Here is an 18017-nt window from a genome sequence, read left to right on the forward strand (position 1 = left end):
CGGACCAGAGCCCTAGGCCAACCAGGCTGACCCCAGAGCTTGGAGGCCCCAAGAGGACACCCTTACCAGCTCCGATCCCCCAAGGAAGTGACTGTTGTCCACGTGGGGGGGTCTCAAAAGTAGTAGGCATCTGCGGGGGTTCGGGGTGAGAGAGCCTCCACAGGCCCCGGGGGGCAGCAAGGCCCTCCTCGTGGTGGTGCAGCCAGCCTTCCGCCCTCCCGTTCTCCCACCCCACCCCAGCCCTCAAGGCCGCCCCTCGCAGTCCCAGCTTCCTCTGCCTCCCAGGCCAGCCCCTGGAGCACCACCTGCCCCAGCCGGCCAGAGACTTCCTGTAGCGCAAGAGATTTATGCAAACGGGCCGGGGCGGTGATGTCACCCCAAGGGGACTATCTCCCAGCGGCAGGCCTTCGATAAAATCAGGAACTTGCGCTGGCCCTGCAATGTCAAGGGAGGGGGCTCACCCAGGGCTCCTGTAGCTCAAGGGGCAGGCCTGAGCCCTGCGCCCGCCCCGAAGCGGTCCAGCCCCCCCACCCCCGACGGGGCGCCCCATCCCCAGGGGCTCCGCACTGGCCCCCACCGAGGCAGGGGACCTGACCGGCTCGGAGCTCGGCTGGATGTTACAGGCGTGCAAAATGGAAGGGTTTCCCCTCGTCCCCCCTGTGAGTATCGGGACTCCTCCACCAGCCCAGCCCGCGGCCCTCGAACGCCCGCCACCTGCCCGCCAGCCCGCCGCCTGCCTTCCCCTATCAGTGGGAAGTTGGTGTTTCCTCCCTGGAGCCCCAGGGCCTGAGACCCAAGCAAGAGGGCCATCGGCCTCCTTGGAGCAAGCACGCCCCGGCGGGCTGAGGGCCGGGCCCACGGTGGGGCTGTGATCGATGGGGCCTGAACGGTTATTTATAGATGGGGCTTGGGTGGCAGCCGGGGTTCCACGGGCCTGGGGGGGCCGGGCTGAGGGTGGTGAGGGCAGCGGGGAGCTGGTGGTGGAGGAGCAGGAAGGCTGGCGTGGAGGGAAGCCGGTCCCCGGGACGGTGAAGGGCTGGAGGGCAGGAGGCAAGAGGCCGAAGGTCCGGGCCCTGGACTGGGTGCTCCTGGAGACCGTGGCTGCCTTACACCTGGGTCCTTGCCACCCAGGCACAGAGGACGTGCCTGTTGACCCGAGAGGTCTGGGCCTTGGGCCCCGAGTGGCGGAGGCAGAGGCGGGGGCTGGCCAGGCAGCTGGGGCTGGGACTGCGGAGAGGAGGGCAGAGCCTTCCCGGGGCTGAGACTGGGGCTGGGGGAGGACCTTGTCCAAGGAGAGACGGGAGTGAGGGCAGCGGCTGAGGCCGGAGGTGAAGAAGCAGGCGTCCCAGGGGACCCCAGGGACGGCAGGGCGGCCGTCTGGGGCAGACCCCCTCCGCTCCCGCTCTCAGTGACAGTTGCAGCCTCCGGCAGGTGTCACACCACCAGGCCCCTCTGAGAGGACCCCTCTCCCTTTCCTCACCCCCTTCCGCACTCAGCCGGGGATGGGGAGCCCTGGGGGTAACTGGGAAGGGCTTGGCCGGGCCTGCCCATCTGACTCAGCTTTCCCGGCTTGGAGGCAGCTCCCTTCCCCCTACCCCCGGCCACCCCACCCCAGGCAGGCCCAGAGCCCCAGGGAGGCACCCCAGCTTGACACCCTTCTGTGGGGCTGTGCTGTCTGCAGACCCAGGGCCAGGCTCCACGCAGGGCCGAGCACAGATGGGACAAGCCAGCCGGCTTCTGACCTGGCCCTGGCCCCCCCACCCCCACCTGGAACCTAGAAGATGGGGGAGACAGGCAGAGGGTGATAGGGGGTGGTCTCGGGAAGAGCCCACTCTGCCTCAAGACAGCCAGAGGCCCCGGGGCCTGGCCACCCTGTCTCTGACCCTTGACCTCTCAATCCCTGAACCCCAGCTAAAGCTGAGCAGGAGACATGTCCTCCTGGGCTCCATGCGAGCCTCCTGAGCCCCTTGGCCCAGTCCAGGGGGGATGCGGAGTGGGTCCTGGGAAGGTGGGCTCCCAAGGCAGCTCTGGCCCCCAAACCAAGCCCCGAGGGCCGGGGTGACGGTTGTGCAATCCTTGGGCACACGCGCGGGGGTGGGGAGAGGCCTGGTGACTGTCAGGAAGCCTCTGGGTGTGCATATCCCAGTGCCTGGCCAGGGAGTGGGGTGGGGAGGGACAGGGATGGGGAGACGGAGGGAGGGGGACCAGGGAGTGTCTCTGGAGGAAAGGGGAGGAGGGAGAGGCCCCCAAAGCCATGGCCTTAGCCCTGCGTGGGGTGAGTCCTTTAAAGCCCATCAGTGTGGACAGCCAGCGTGGGGGTGGGGGCCCTGAGCTGGCCTGGGACCTGGACATCAGGCAGCGAGAGAGCCTGGGGGCCTGGGGGGCTACGGCAGGAGGACAAGCCTGTGTGCTGGGCGATGGGCGTGCAGGAACATGAGTGACTGAGCAAGGACATGGGCGTGAGTGTGTGTCAGCACGCTTGGAGGTGAGGGAGTGGATTCGCATGTCAACCCCAGGGACTCTGCAAGCGCCTACAGGCGAGTGTATACTGGCGTGTGTGCCTGGGGTGAGTGTGAGGGCTGTGAGTGGACGTGTGTATGAGAGCTCACATTGGGAGTGTGGGAAGAAATGTGTCAGGGGGATTTTGTGTGCATTTCGGGGGTGGTTTAGGCACTTCGATGTGCCTGTGAGCGGGCGAGTGTGTGAGGCTGGGACCTGGGCATGCCGTGGAGCGTGAGTGTGAGGTGGCTGGGGGAGCTGTCCCCTCAGACCTGTCTTCTTTTGACCTCTGACCCTCCAAGGTCTCTGTCACCCCCCTTTCCGCCGGAGCCAAGGCTCTTGCACCCCTGGGTCCCCCCGCTTGCGCTCTGCGTGGCCTCTACCAGTTGATAAAGGGGCTCAGTGTTGACCCAACATCCTGGGGTGTCCTGCCAACCTGGCTGGGGTCTCCCTGCCGCCCTCCGAGTTCTGACCCCCTCCTCTCTCAGCAGCCATCGGAAGACCTAGTTCCCTATGACACGGATCTCTACCAACGCCAAACGCACGAATATTACCCCTATCTCAGCAGTGATGGAGAAAGCCACAGCGGTGAGTAGCAGGCCCCGCCCTGCCCTGACTTCCCCAGCCTGGCCTGGCCCGGCACCGCTGAGTTCTGGGGAGGGAAAAGCATACCCTTCCTGAGGCTTCTTTGGAATTCCAAGGAGGATCCAGTTAGCTCTCAGGGACATGAATTTCCTACCCTAAATCCCTACGCTCCTGCTCCCCACCAACACCCCATACCCCCAGCGCGCGTTTCTGGAGCAGCCTTGGTGTGCAGGCACGGGCGAGCTTCTTCCCTGTTTTATCTTCTCATCCAATCCTTTCGGCCTGTTTCCATCTGACAAAAAAGGCGGAGAGGCTACGGGACTTGTACAAGGAGGTGCACTGGCCGCGGGGGCCCAGCTCTGTCCGCTCCAGGCCCAGCGCTTTCTCTTTTTTTTCGGCTTCACTTAGTCGCTCATTCACGTCCAGCTCTTGGGGCCCCATGGAACTGTAGTCCGCTGTGCACCTCTGTCCTGGGGCTTCCCCAGGCGAGAATACTGGAGCGGGTTGCCATTTCCTCCTCCAAGGGATCTTCCCAACCCAGGGATTGAACCCGTGTCTTCTTCTCCTCCCTCAACCCCCCATCTTCCTCTCCATTCTTGTCACTGCCCGTGACCCTGAACCCCTCACTGGTGCAGCCCCAGTCCCCGCTGCGTGTGACTAACAGCAGTCTATTGACATTTGGGCTGGATACTTCTATGCTGTGAGGTCTGTCTTGTGCCTTGTAGGGTATTTGCCAGCATTCCTGCTTCTGCCCACTGGACACCAGTGTTACTGCCAATCATGATAACCAAAAATGTCTCCAGAGTTGCCAAATATCCCCTGGTGGTGGGGGCGGGGTGCAGAACCGCTCCCATTTGAGAGCTGTTCATTCAGTAGGGGCTGAAACCTTGTCTGCTGGAGGTGGGGGTGAGGATGGGGCCTGGGCCAGGGCTTTTTTCTATCTGGGTCTAACTGCCCCCCACCCCAAAGCCCAGGCTCAATCCTGAAGCAAATTCAGGGAAAGGGAGAGAGACCTTCAGTGTCTGGAACCTGGGCAGGGGGCTAAGAGAGGTCACCGGTGGTAGATCTCGGTGTATTGATGGAATATCTCTGAACCAAAGGCGAGGTGGCCTGGTTACTGGGTCTTCACTGAGGGATTCTTCAGGGGGTGTGGAGGCCTGGGCAAGCCAGACAGCGGGGTGTCTGCAACCCCACAGGGACAGGCGTGCTCTGCCATAGCCAAGGAAGGGCCTCACATGGGGGCCGTTAACGCCTGGAGCTCCATTCTGCTGGCACACCTCTGGCAGTTTAAGCCTGATGTCTGTACCTAGAGATGCCATATGTGGCAAGTCCTTATTTAGGGCCCTCACATCCAGATGGCAAAGCCCGCAAACAGTTTTGCCTGGAATTCACACCTGATGTCCATTCTAAAGACTGTAACTGGAAACCATATCTTGGGAATAAGGGGTGGACATCCTTCGAGGCCGCATCTGGGAAGACACAGGCTCCTTTCAGAACTTGAGGACTAGGAAGACTTTAAAAACATTCTCCCCCCTCGCCACTTCCTTTAACATTTTATGCTTCTACAAGAAATGCATCCTTTCAGGGGAAAATCCAGAGACAGTGTAGAGAGTCTCCCTCCTCCAGCTCTGCCTCCAGCTCCCACTGCCGGGTCGGGGGCTGACTCCCTGACTCAACACCAGCTCTACCCCTGCTTCTACCCAGTCTGGGACCTAAGCAGGTCCCTGCTTGAGGACTGGCGCCCCCTGGTGGCTCCAGGCAGCAGGCCCGCTCAGGTCCTTGCAAGCTCAGGGCTGCCTCTGACCCCTGCTAGCTATCATCAGGGATCGTTTCTCCCCTGGCCTGACCCCTTCTCAGTCTCCCTGGGTCTGGGTGCCTTTCCTTTGGGTCTACCGAAGCTGCATTCTCCCTTCCTGTAATACAGGGGTACTATTTATGTACTCTAGAAACCAGGTAGGCCTGGGGCTGGCTGGTGGAGTGAGCACTGTAGAGAAAGCCAGCAGGTCGACAGGGAGTGGAGAAGCACCGAAGGTTCTGTGACATCAACAGGCTCATTTTCGGGTGACTCAGTCCACCATTCACCCAGCCGTCCTCTCCCCTGCCATCCACCCAGCTGCCCCACAGCCACCTGTCCTTCCAACGCTTGTTGTCCAGCCCACTTGTCCACTCATCTCCTCTCTTGTGCATCTGCCAAATAGCCCCTGATTACATGTGGTGGACCTGACCTTGTTGTAGGCGCTGGATTTGCCACAAGGAGCAGGCCAGGCAAGGCCACTGCCCTCGTGGAGCTCACAGTCCAGTGAGAGAGAGATGGGGAACAGCTGAATTAGCAGACATGCTCTAAAGACGTTCTGTAGAAAGCAGAGCACCGTGAGTCAGGCTCTGCCATCTGCACATGAGGGCCCTAAAGAAGGACTCGCCACAAATGGCATCTCTGGGTACAGATGTCAGGTTTAAGCTGCCAGGGGTATGCCCGCAGGACGGAGCTCCAGAGGTGAACGGCCCCCGGGTGAGGCCCTTGGGTGGAAATCTGAGTGTCCTGAAGGCACACGGATGCACAGACAGGGAGGTATAAGTGTTCTAGGGGCGGGAACAGCAGGTGCAAGAGCAGGAGGGACCTGGGTGGGGACCAGGGTGGGAAGGGAGCACAGGAAGCAGAAAGGACAGGAAGGGAGGCCCGTCTGCAGGGGAGGACTGCACGGGCCCGAGGACTGCAGCGGGAGCTTGTCGTGTTTCCCACAGCTAGCGGGAAGCCACTGGAGGGGGCTGAGCAAAGAAATGACACGATCTGAGTAACCTTGTGTGTGTGTGTGTGTGTCTGGTAAATATCCAAAGAAATTATAGATATTTAATTTTAATTATTCAAACAAGAAATACCCGTTGCAAACAATTTTAAAATACAGCAGCGTATGAAGGAAAATATTACCTGCTTCTCATTCTTACCCTGCACTGATAGCCATCTTGGTCTATTCTAGCAGATACTTCATTTGACGGTGTCTAATCTTGTATGTTTGTAAGTGTATACATCCATACATATCCTCTCCATTCAGAAATGAACTGTAGTATCATGCTGTTCTGCAATCTGCTACTTTTTACATAAATTTATGAGTTGTTTCTCCATGGCCAATCCAGCGCATCAGAGACAGTTAAAAGCTATTTTTCCAGTCTTTCTGTTACAGACCACTACAAGTACATACATGAAAGTTTGAAACTGAGGCTTAGAAGAGCATTTATTTACTAATTCACAAACATTTATTGAGGACTTTCTATAAGCCAGGTGGAGATGAATCTAGCTTGATTTTTTACTTAGAGAATTCTATTGTACTATGAAAGATGAGTATTTGACTTTCTAGTTATTTATAGCACACACACATACCAAAATAGTTACAGTAACTTTTCCCCCTTTTCATTTTATTGCTGTTAATGTGAGTTTAAGGTGTAACAGCTAATGATTTCACACACCTATACATTGGGAAATGATTACCACATATGTTTAGTTAATATCCATCTCCTTATACAGTTAGAAAAATTTTTTTCCCTTGTGATGAGAACTTTCAGGAGCTACTCTTAGCTTTCGAAGTTACCATGCAGCAGTTAGCCCTAGCCATTCTGTGCATGGCTTCCCCAGGACTTATTTATCTCACAGCTGAAAGCTTGCACCTTAGACCGCCAGCGCCCAATCTCCCCCACCCCCCACTACTTCTGGCAACCACCAATCTGACCTCCTTTTCTGAATTGTTACTTTTTTTAAAGATTCCACATATAAGTGAGATCGTACAGCATTTGTTTTCCTCTGTATTCTATTTTTAATACTTTGTTTTCACTTTTTGGCCGTGTTCCACCTGTGGGGGCTTCCTGGTGGCTCAGAGGGTAAAAAAATCTGTCTGCCATGCGGGAGACCAGGCTTCGATCCCTGGGTCGTGAAGATCCCCTGGAGAAGGGAATGGCTACCCACTCCAGTATTCTTGCCTGGAGAACTCCACGGACAGGGGAGCCTGGTGGGCTACCTTCCATGGGGTCACAAAGAGGAGGACACAACTGAGCGACTAACACTCAGCATTCATGTCATGCGGGCTGTTAGTGCCCTGATCAGGAATTCAACCCTGGTCCCCTGCATTGGGAGCATGAAGTCTTACCCACTAGACCACCAGGGAAGTCCCTTTGTCTGTATTCTAAGTTTGTTCAATTGACATCTGAATTTTCCGTGGTTTGGACCATGTGAATATTGCTCACAGTTGAGCCACGCTGCGTATCTTGATTACCTGTACTTTCTCATCACTGTGTTTCTGAGGGCTGAGCAGCAGTGACGTAGGCCCCCACCCCACAGCAAGGCTGCTGGGAGTCACGCCCCATCTCCCCATTATCGGGTGGGGTGACCACAGGGACGGTGTCTCACCCCTCTGGGCCTCAGCTCCTCACTCATGAGACCTACTTCACAGGACTGCCCTAAGGATGGAGTGAGCTACTCCATATGGGAGGCTTAGAAAGTGAAAATTATGTAAGGATTTGTTACTCATAGCATTATGGTCTCCTAAGAAAGGATGTCTGGGAGGTAAGGTTTTATTGCTGTTTGTGTTACCTGCTGTTTTTATGGTCTCACCTGATTAACAGTAGTTTGGCTGTGTATAGAAATCTAAGTTGAAAAAAAATTTTTTTTTTTCTCATTGAAACTGAAGGCATTTCTCTACTGTCTTCAGGTTACTAGAGTTTTTCTTAGGAAATCTGATGTCATTCCATATCCTCTTTTTTGAATGTAACCATTTTGGGGTTTTGTTTAATTTTTTTTCCTGTTTAGTTTTGTTTTATCTCCCTGGAAGTTTTTAGTGTCTTCTCCCAATACCTAGTGGTTCCACTGAATAAGTTTTTTTTTTTTTTTTTTTAAATCACTCTAATTTCTGGGTGGAGAATAGCTGGAGAGGAGGCAAGAGTAGGAACAGGGGGGAAGGCCGGGAGGAAACCACTGGAATAATCCAGACAAGATATGACAGTGACTTGGCCAAGGGTGGTGGCGAGACAGACAAAAATGAGCAGATGGATTCAGGATAGATTCTCAAGGTAGGGTTCATAGAATTTGCCGTTTATTATTTTTAAGTTGTGATTAAAATGTATACAGTATAACATGTACTATCTTGACCATTTGCACATGTACAGCTCAGTGGCTCAAGGACATGTTGCTGTACTCCATCCCCACCATCCAGCTCCAGAACTCTTTTCATCTTGCGAAACTGGCATTCCGGACCAATTAAACAGTGCCTCCCACTGCCCTCTCCCCTCAGCCCCTGGCAACCATCATTCTGCTTTCTGTCCCTATGTTCCTGCACTCAGGACCTCATCTTAGTGGAGTCATGCAGCGTTTCTCTTTTCGTGACTGGCTTCTTTCATTTAACGTATAATATCCTCCAGGTTCACCCGTGTTGCAGTGTACATCAGAATTCCTGCCTTTTTGAAGCTGAGTAACATTCCGTTGTGTGGATATACTACATTCTGTTTGCCCATTCATCTGTTGATGGACACGTGGGTTGCTTCTATCTTTTGGTTGCTCTGAATAATGCTGCTGTGAACACAGGTGTTAAAATGCCTCTTTGAAGATCCTGCTTCCCGTTCTTTGAGACTATATGCCCAGAAGTAGGATTGCTGGATTGTAAGATAATTCTATTTTTAATTGTCTGAGGACCAAGCATACTGGTTTTCCTTAGTGGTCGCACCATTTTACTCTCCTACCAACAGTGCACAAGGATCCCACTGCTCCACATTCTTGCCAAAATCTTTTTCTGCCTTTTTAACCATTAAAAAAATGAAGTATAGTTAATTCACAATATCACGTGTTCAGCAAAGTGATTCACTGATTATATATATGTATGTATACATGTATATATGTGTTCTTTTTCAGATTCTCTTTCATTCTGTTATTACGAGATAGTGAATGTGGTTCCCTGTGTTATACAGTCGGCCCGGGTTGTTCTGTTTTTTGATAATAGCCATCCTAATGCTGTTTGCAGAGGGATTGATGGAGGAAACAGAGTTCCAAAGTATGACCATTCTCTCCACCATTCCATCTTTCCATACACTTTTCACCTTCTCATCCCACAGATTCACAGTTTATTCCCAGTCTTCTAATCATCCATTCATTTCATTCACCTTCCAAAGTGTCCTTCCTTCCCCTACCAAGCCTTGCTTCCATCCCAGGCACATTGCCAGGAGCTGTAGGATGAATGAAACACAGGCCCTGGCAGATTTATCTTTCTTAACAAAGGAAAGAACTAAAAATCGTAATAATTAGGATACAGTGTAAGAAATAATAAGGATCGTGAGACCTGGCGCCCTCTGCTTGCTGGGACCTCCGTTTCCATGTTTGAATAATTTGCAGGAGGGCTGGGATTAAGGAGCCCTTGTCCAGGGGTCTGTGATTTCCTGCAAAGGTTTTTTTTCCCTCATTCCTTGCTTTCTTAATTCCTCATCTTCCTTCTTGGTCTTGATCTTACTTCTCCTCTCCTGGTAAGAGCCATGGCTTCAGGCTGGGGTTTCTGCTTGAAGGAGATAAGGTCAACTGAATGACACTTAAGGCTTGCATTTTGTGTGTGTGGGGTGATTGTTTTGAATATCATTTTATTTTTGTCCTAGTGACATCTAGGTGTTAGGGACACAAAAAAACTGAGGAGCAATAAGGATGTGTGGGTAGGACTTTGGTTCCAGACTGGAAGCTGGTTTAGAGGGTAGAAGTGAAAGATGTTGATGAATGGGTCATTGCTGGCTTGATGAATAAAGGTTCAGTGATGGATGGGTGGATAAATGGATGGATGGGTGGGTTAAATGATGGATGATGAATGAGTGAATGATGGGTAGATGATATTTGGATGATGGATGGGTGCATGGATGGATAGACGGATGGATGGATGATGCTGGATGGTGGATGGATGATGAATAATGAATGAGGGGTAAATGGTGGTCGACAGACAGATGGATAGTAGCAGTCCATAAATTCTGTCACCATAAGTCTTACTTAAAGCTTTCACTGGCTGTCTTGGTCCTCAGCGGTGGTATGGCATAGGGATAAGAGTTCAGTCCGTGGAGTCAGACACAGGTGGGTTTGGATCCTGACTCTAGCAACGACTATCTGTGGGCAAGGGACTTTATGTCTCTGAGTCACAGCTTCCTCATGTGCAAAAGGAAGATCAGACCATAGCGGCCACTTTGTCAGAGCTATGGTGAGGACTGAGTGACATAATGTGCATTAAGTACTTAGAACAGGGCCTGGTACATAAAAAACACATTGAAAGTAAGCTTTCACTGGTCATTTAACCAAATATTGACTGAAGCCTAGTATGAGTTGATTGCCCCACAGGTTGCATAAGGGAGGGTCCAGAGCTATCTCTGGATATGCGAATGACACTATACTCCTGTATTGTAACTTTTCATTTTTATTTATTGGCTGTGCCTGGTCTTAGGTGTGGCACACAGAACTTCAATCTTCATTGCTTCATGCCTGGTCTTTTTTTTTTTTTCCAGCTGTGACATGTGGGATCTCTTTTCTTTTTTTTCTTTTAGTTGCAGCATTCAAAGTCTTAGCTGCAGCCTGTGGGATCTAGTTGCCTGACCAGGAATTGAACTCTGGCCCCTTGCATTGGAAGCACAGAGTCTTAGCCACTGGACCACCAGGGAAGTCCTGACACTATGTCCTTTTGAGGAGCAGAAAGTCATACTAAGGGGACATAAGTTGCAGGAGAGTCTGGGTGACCTCTCAAAGTGACAAGCAAGGATTTAGCAAAGCATTCCCGGGCAGTCATCTAGGAGTAAGGTCCAAAGAGCTCAGAGTGCTGACCTTTGCATAAGGATGGACTCACGGCATGATGTTCCTTCAGACGACTCATCTCTGCCTACCAAACAGTGTTTATCATACAACTGCCTGAGCACTCAAAACCAAGGGTAGAGGAAAGGTTTCCGTTGGGCCTTTTGAAACCTTAATTGTAGCCCAAGAGTCTCTGTTGCAGGTTTCAGCGATGCTGGGGCAGGGTTCCTGAGCCTCAGTGAGCAAACGAACCTCTACAGGGGGCTGTGAAAGGCCAGACTCTCCCGTCTCCTTCCGGCGCTGCAGATTGCATGGGTCTCAGATGGGCCCCAAATCTGCAAGCTTTTCTGGCCCCCAAAGTGACTCGAATCGGGGGGGGGGTGCTGAGACCTGCTGTGGGAAGTGCTGGCTTCAAGCTGGGACCACCAGAACAAGCCCGTGGGTCTCATGTGGAGCTGGGACAGAGGTGGGGACCAAGAGAGAGAGAACTCAGAGTCCCCAAGCCAGAACTGAGTAGGGGGTGCTTCCCTAGAGGTCAAGTGATTGAGACTCTGTGCTTCCAATGCAGATGGCACGGGTCTGATCCCTGGGAGGGGAACTAAGACCCCACGAGCCACACAGCACGGCCAAACCCTGCCCCCCCCCAAAAAAAAAACCCCAAAAGACCTGGAGTAGGTGTGAGGATTTGAGGGGGAGGATAAGGCATTCTATAAAGATCAGGAAGTTCCCCTGGGGAAGGGCATGGCAACCCACTCCAATATTCTTGCCTGGAGAATCCCCGAAATGGAGGAGCCTGGCTGGCTACAGTCCACGGGGTGGCAAAGAGTCAGACACCACTGAAGTGACTTGGCATGCATGCATGGGCAGGATAAGGCATTCTATGAAGATCCGGGCACTTCGGCCTGGGCAGGAGAAGGCAAAATGGGAAGGGCCTGGAGTGGGGCTCCAGGGCAGATCTGCAGCTGTAAAGGAACCTGGGTCCACTCAAGTGCCCCAAAGCCCCAAAGAGCCCCATCCATACAGACAGAGCCACCTCTCTCTCAGCAAGTGGAGAATTTCTGGGACTTATTAATGCAAGGCAAGATGAAAGGACAAAATAAGGGTCATTTTGTTTTGTTTTCCCTTCAGATTTGGATGATTTGGTGGAGGAGAGTCAGAGTTCTTCAGAAGCTAGGATTCATGCATTCACTCAGGAAGTGCTTGTTCAGTGCCTACTGCATCGCAGTTCAGTCCAGTTCAGTCGCTCAGTTGTGTCCAGCTCTTTGCGACCCCATGGACTGCAGCACACCTGGCCTCCCTGTCCATCACCAGCTCCTGGAGCTTACTCAAACTCGTGTCCATTGAGTTGGTGATGCCATCCAACCATCTCATCCTCTGTCGCCCCCTTCTCCCACCTTCAATCTTTCCCAGCATCAGGGTCTTTTCAGATGAGTCAGTTCTTCACATCAGGTGGCCAAAGTATTGGAGTTCCAGCTTCAGCATCAGTCCTTCCAATGATTATTCAGGACTGATTTCCTTTAGGATGGACTGGTTGTATCTCCTCGCAGTCCAAGAGACTCTCAAGAGTCTCCTCCAACACCACAGTTCAAAAGCATCAAGACACCTACTGCGTGTAGGCACTGGGAATACGAAGGTGAAAAAAAAACAGTCCTCTGCCCTTGGTACAACCTTGGGGTCCCAACTTGAGCTTCTGGGAGAAAGAGACAGCCAGGATCCCTCAAACTATTTCTCTGGACCATGGGCTAAGGTGGCAGAGAGCAGGGGAAGATGAGGAATTGATAAGTATTAAAGTATCTGCTGTTTGCTCAGGTGCTGATTCAGGCTCTCTAAAGACAGCATTCAACATTCATAATAATTACCATTATAAAGACAATGGATGTGTGTGTGCGCACAGTTGCTCATGTGTCTGACTCTTTGTGACCCTACGGACTGTAACAAACCAGGTCCTCTGTCCATGGGATTCTCCAGGCAAGGATACTGGAGTGGGTTGCCATTTCCTTCCAAGGGATCTTCTCAACCCAGGGATCGAACTTGTGTTTCCTGCAACTCCTAGGCTGGCAGGCAGGTTCTTTACCACTGAGCCACCTGGGAATGATAATAGTTAATGTTTATTGAGTCTTCCTTTGTGCCAGGTTCCATTTGAAGTGCCTTGAAAGCATTAGCTCATTTAATCCTCACAGCAAGCCTATGACGTGAGCTGGTTGTAGTTATTAGCCCCATCTCACAGCGGAGGCAACAGGCATAGAGAAGCAGGACGACCTGCCCAGCGTCACTCAAGGGTGAGTGGCAGAGCCAGCATTCAAACCCAGCTCCGCCCCAGTTAGCTCTCCTATGCCATGCAGCTTCACGGAAGTGGGAGTCTGGACTGTGGGTTCAAATAATTCCACACGTGAATCGGACCTCAGTAACCGCCCAGCTGGGTCTCTGACTTTTGCAGAATCAGAGGCTCAGGGAGATAAAATGTCTTGCTCAGGGTCACAAGGCAAAGGCGCCACAGAGCAGGACTGGAAAATGAGTGAGTCTTCTGAGAGCCAGTGCAGAGCCAAGACAACACGTGTCGTTTCTCCAGGATGCGTGAGCAGCAACGTGTTTGTGAGAGAGAAAGAGGTGGGGGGGGGGGGCAGGCAGACAGACACACAGAGACACGCATAGGTGGTTGGTGCCAGTCCCGGAGATGGTGACCTGTCTCAGCATCCTGCACACTCCCTCTCTGGGTCACACGAGAAAAATTCCTCTTGTCACCCTGTCACATCTTTTGGACTCCAAGTTGTACCCAGGAAGTCCTCAGACGTGTGGTGGTTTTTATTCCTGGAAAAGGTGCCCAGAGTAACCACGCTGAAGACTGGCTCCAGGCCCAGGCAGGGCTCCCAGTGGCACGGAGCTGTTCCCCAAACTCAAATCCACCCTACCGCAGACTCTGAAAGCACCCACCAGGGGCTTTCCGGGAAAGCCTCGGGTGCCGCGGCCACCTCCCTGGGACTCGGGTGCAGCTCCCCAAGGACACGACCTTGGAGGGGCCACAGCGGGAGCTCAGCTGAGGAATGCTAGCCCTGTGACTCTGCAGTCACACCTCGGCTGTGTGACGGGGCAGTGAGCTGTGACTGAGGGCAGCCAGTCAGCTCAGGAACCTCTGCTGTGTCTGAAGGGGAGGAGAAGCGGCTCCCGAGTGCAGCCTCTGGGGCTAGGGGGTTTTTACAAATGTGAACTTGCGTGGGTCCTTCTAGTTTCTAGCATCCCTGTTTGACAGAGGGATCAATGCATGTGCCTGAGGCCGCAAAGAAAGGAAACGGCCCGGATTCAGACTCTGGCTCAAAAGCCGGCATCCTTGTGATGGGCAAGGAAGGCAGGGTAGACTGGTTGTTGAAAACAAAGGCTTTGCTCCAACGTGGGCTTTGACTGGGGGCGGGTCATGTAGCCTTTCCAAACCTCAGTGTCCTCATCCATAGCATATTCTGAGTATTCTAAAGTCCCTCAGTCGTGTCTGACTCTTTGCGACCCCATGGACCGCAGCCCGCCAGGCTCCTCTGTCCATGGGATTCTTCAGGCAAGAACACTGCAGTGGATTGCCATGCCCTTCTCCAGGAGATCTTCCCGGCCCAGGAATTGAAAGCAGGTCTCCCGCATTGCAGGCAGATTCTTTACCTTTTGAGCTACCTGGGAAAGACCCATCTATGGAATTGGGGTTCAGAAAATAGCAGGGTGGGTGGTGCTGCGATTAATGCCAATCTGCAGTCCAGAATGGCGGTGGTGATTATGATAGAGGACACGGCCTGGCGCTATTATTTTTATATATACTATTATTGTTATATATATTAATATATAGTTATCATATATAATTATATATAATATATACTATTATTGTTCATATAATATTGTATACAATCATAAGCCCCTCCTGCTTTGGCCGCAGACCATTACTGGGACTTCCATCCACACCACGTGCACAGCGAGTTCGAGAGCTTCGCCGAGAACCACTTCACGGAGCTGCAGAGCGTCCAGCCCCCACAGCTGCAGCAGCTCTACCGCCACATGGAGCTGGAGCAGATGCACGTGCTCGACACCCCCATGGCTCCTCCCCACGCCAGCCTCAGTCACCAGGTGCGTGCCTGCAGGGCCGCCCCGCCTGGCCCGGCCCGGCCCCTGCGGTGAGGCGGGCGCTCCGCAGGAAGCTTACTCAACCCGGCTTCCTGCCCCACAGCGCCAACGGTGGCCGGAGCCCCAACGGCTGCCTCCTGACCCCCCGGCTGACCTCGTGACCCCGCACCCCTTATCTGCTCTCACCCCACCAAGGACAGAGGCCGGACCATTCCCACCGCCCCCGGCACACACACACACACACTGGTCCTTCTGACCCCCGGGGGCTTCATCGCGGGCCCTCTGAAACGCGGGGGCTGGAGCCCCAACCCCGTTCACTGGCTCCTCGTGGGTCTGGCATCCAAGTCACTGAGTCCTGAAATCCACTGACCTCTCCATCTCCCCGCTGACTCCCTTTCCTGACCCTCCTCCTCAGCCCCTCACCCCAGGGAAGCTGCCTGTCCACATGGCACCTCCCGCTGCCCAAACCAGGGAGACAGGCGGGGTGTCAGGAGCCACTTTGTCCCCACAACTGGCACCCTGTGTGTGGGGACCCCGTCTGACTCCGTAAGAAGCCCGACCTCCAGTGTCCCCAGCCTTCTCCCATATCCCTCTGCCCCCCCTCTGGCCACCCCGCCCCAGGACCCCCTCTTCTCTCACCCCACGGAACCCCCCGCTACTTGGCCGCCTTCAGCTTTGCACCGTCCCTCAGGGACCCCAACCCTCCTTCTGCCTCCTTTCCAGGTCTCCTACCTGCCCCGGATGTGCCTGCCGTACCCCTCACTGTCTCCTGCCCGGCCCAGCTCGGATGAAGAGGAGGGGGAGCGGCAGAGCCCCCCGCTGGAGGTGTCCGACGGGGAGGCCGACGGCCTGGAGCCAGGGCCTGGCCTCCTGCACGGAGAGACAGGTAGGGGACCCAGCCCTGACCCAGCCTGGGACCAGCCCTGACCCTGGCCACCCTTGTGCCCCATCCCCACCCCGATCAAGGCCCACGGACGCAGCAGCCCGGCCACAGAGCAGAGTGCTTGCGTATGGGTGTGTGTTTGCCAACACGTGTCTCTGCGTGTGTTCCGTGGCGGGGGTGGAGGCCTCTGTCCCCGCGTCCGGGTCTGAGCACGTGCGCTGTGGGCGTGCGCATGCGCCACGCAGGCTGTAGCTCCGCCCCTGCGACCACCCCACCGGGAAGGGAAGGAGGGGGCGGTCCCACGTCACCGGGAGGCGGGCTGGGTCCCTGCCGTGGGCGCTGACCGTCTCCGGCCGCAGGCAGCAAGAAGAAGATCCGCCTGTACCAGTTCCTGCTGGACCTGCTGCGCAGCGGCGACATGAAGGACAGCATCTGGTGGGTGGACAAGGACAAGGGTACGTTCCAGTTCTCGTCCAAGCACAAGGAGGCGCTGGCGCACCGCTGGGGCATCCAGAAGGGCAACCGCAAGAAGATGACCTACCAGAAGATGGCCCGAGCGCTGCGCAACTACGGCAAGACGGGCGAGGTCAAGAAGGTGAAGAAGAAGCTCACGTACCAGTTCAGCGGGGAGGTGCTGGGCCGCGGGGGCCTGGCCGAGCGGCGCCACCCGCCCCACTGAGCCCAGGCCCGAGCCCACCGCGCCCGCCAGGCCGCCCCGTTGGCCATAGCATTAACCCCTTCGCCCGGGCGGCCGGACACAGGAGGGAAGCTCCCAGGGGCCAGGGGCAGGACTGTGGCGGGCCAGGCCTCGCCGCCCCGCCCACCCCCTCCTCCTCCAAGCCCCCTGCCCGCCCCACATCCCCTGCTTCGCCTCCCAGCAGGGCGCTGGCCCCGGTTCCAGAAGGCCATCTGGGCGTCTGGCCCCAGCGAAGGGTCAGCCTGCTTAGTACAGGGCACACGGCCTTGGGAGTTGGAAGCCATCATTATTTGTGTATATTGAACCCTTTTTTTTTCAGTGACCCTCTCTCCCCACACCTGTCCCCCCATCAGCATTTTCAAGAAACCCATTTACCTAAAGTTATTCTCAGTCAGTTCTCTTCAGCACAGAGACCCCGTTTTTAAACTCTTTTGTGCACCTTGCCTGATGCGCCTCACCCACGACATCTGACCTGCTGCCTTCTCATCTGTCCACTGTGGGTTTACTAAGGATCCCTGCCAATGCTGGACGCTGCAGACCTCAGGATGGTTGACGCTTTGTCCAGTTGTCCAGTTTGTCCAGACAGTTGACACTGCCTGACCAGTAGTCATGATCCATGGAAGGAACGAATTCTCAGTTTTTCTTGAAGGAATAAATCATTAAAAAGCTCTCTGTACCTGATAAATGGCTGTTTTTTTAATGCTTCAGTGAGGCTTAAACTCATTGAATCTTTCTGTTATGAGCCCAATGTTGATGATGATAATAAGGGCAACAACACTGGATATTCTAGCCATTTACTGCGTGTTAACCTTGAGAAGTGGAATCTAATGCCCGGTTTGATAGACTGGGAAACTGAAGCTAACAGAGGTCAACTCAACCCATTTGTCCAAGGTTACGCGTGTAGTGAAGGGCTGCCATGGCCGTGCGAGGCGGGAAGCTTCATGTGTCTGGAAGGGGGTAAAATGCAGCTTGACCAGGAGCAAGAATGAAGCCCCAGAGCTCCGGTAAGCAGCAGAGCAGCTCATGGAATCCCTGCTGGCAGGACCCTAACACAAGAGAACTCCTCCCACGTACCCTGGTGCCTCGTTGCGCTGGCCTCTGGCCCACAGCAGGGGAGAGGCAGAAAAACATGAGCCATGAGACTTGTAAGGGTTTTGCTTCCAACAGTAGCAAGAAGAGGCGGCCGGCAGCCTGGGAGTGAGGGAACTCTCATCAGCAACCCACGGACCTCAGAGAATCCAGATTCTGGGGCCATTTGTGTTGCGGCAGACACCCTCTGGAGTGCCCTGAGCCCTCAGGCTGGGGAAACTCAACCATAACCCCCCTCCATGGATCTCTGAGCCCCAAGAGAGGGAGAGTGGAGCTCAGTCTCTGAATTTTTATGGATTAATTTATTTTAAATATTTGGCTGTGTCATATGGGATCTTGGTTCCCCGACCGGGGACTGAACCTGGCCACCAGCAGTGGAAGCG

General features: G+C 54.2%; 1 protein-coding gene across 2 annotated transcripts; it reads left to right on the forward strand.

Moving 5' to 3' along the window:
• Positions 390-17226, forward strand: SPI1 (Spi-1 proto-oncogene). 2 transcript variants are annotated; one of them, XM_018059105.1, is made up of 5 exons: positions 390-659; positions 2988-3087; positions 14781-14968; positions 15689-15851; positions 16208-17226. In XM_018059105.1, exons 1-5 carry the CDS (start codon positions 615-617, stop codon positions 16525-16527), a joined length of 816 nt encoding a protein of 271 aa, XP_017914594.1. In that variant the 5' UTR covers positions 390-614; the 3' UTR covers positions 16528-17226. The 2 variants fall into 2 exon arrangements, with proteins under 2 accessions (XP_017914594.1, XP_017914595.1); XM_018059106.1 differs by having other exon boundaries at positions 401-659; positions 2991-3087.

Source organism: Capra hircus, chromosome 15 (genome assembly GCF_001704415.2).
Source record: "Capra hircus breed San Clemente chromosome 15, ASM170441v1, whole genome shotgun sequence".
NCBI lineage: Eukaryota > Metazoa > Chordata > Mammalia > Artiodactyla > Bovidae > Capra > Capra hircus.

Coding starts and splice junctions, on each gene's coding strand:
- SPI1 (XM_018059105.1), top strand. CDS start 615: ATGTTACAGGCGTGCAAAATGGAAGGGTTTCCCCTCGTCCCCCCT. Junction 660..2,987: donor GGTTTCCCCTCGTCCCCCCT/GTGAGTATCGGG, acceptor CTCCTCTCTCAG/CAGCCATCGGAAGACCTAGT. Junction 14,969..15,688: donor ACGCCAGCCTCAGTCACCAG/GTGCGTGCCTGC, acceptor CCTCCTTTCCAG/GTCTCCTACCTGCCCCGGAT.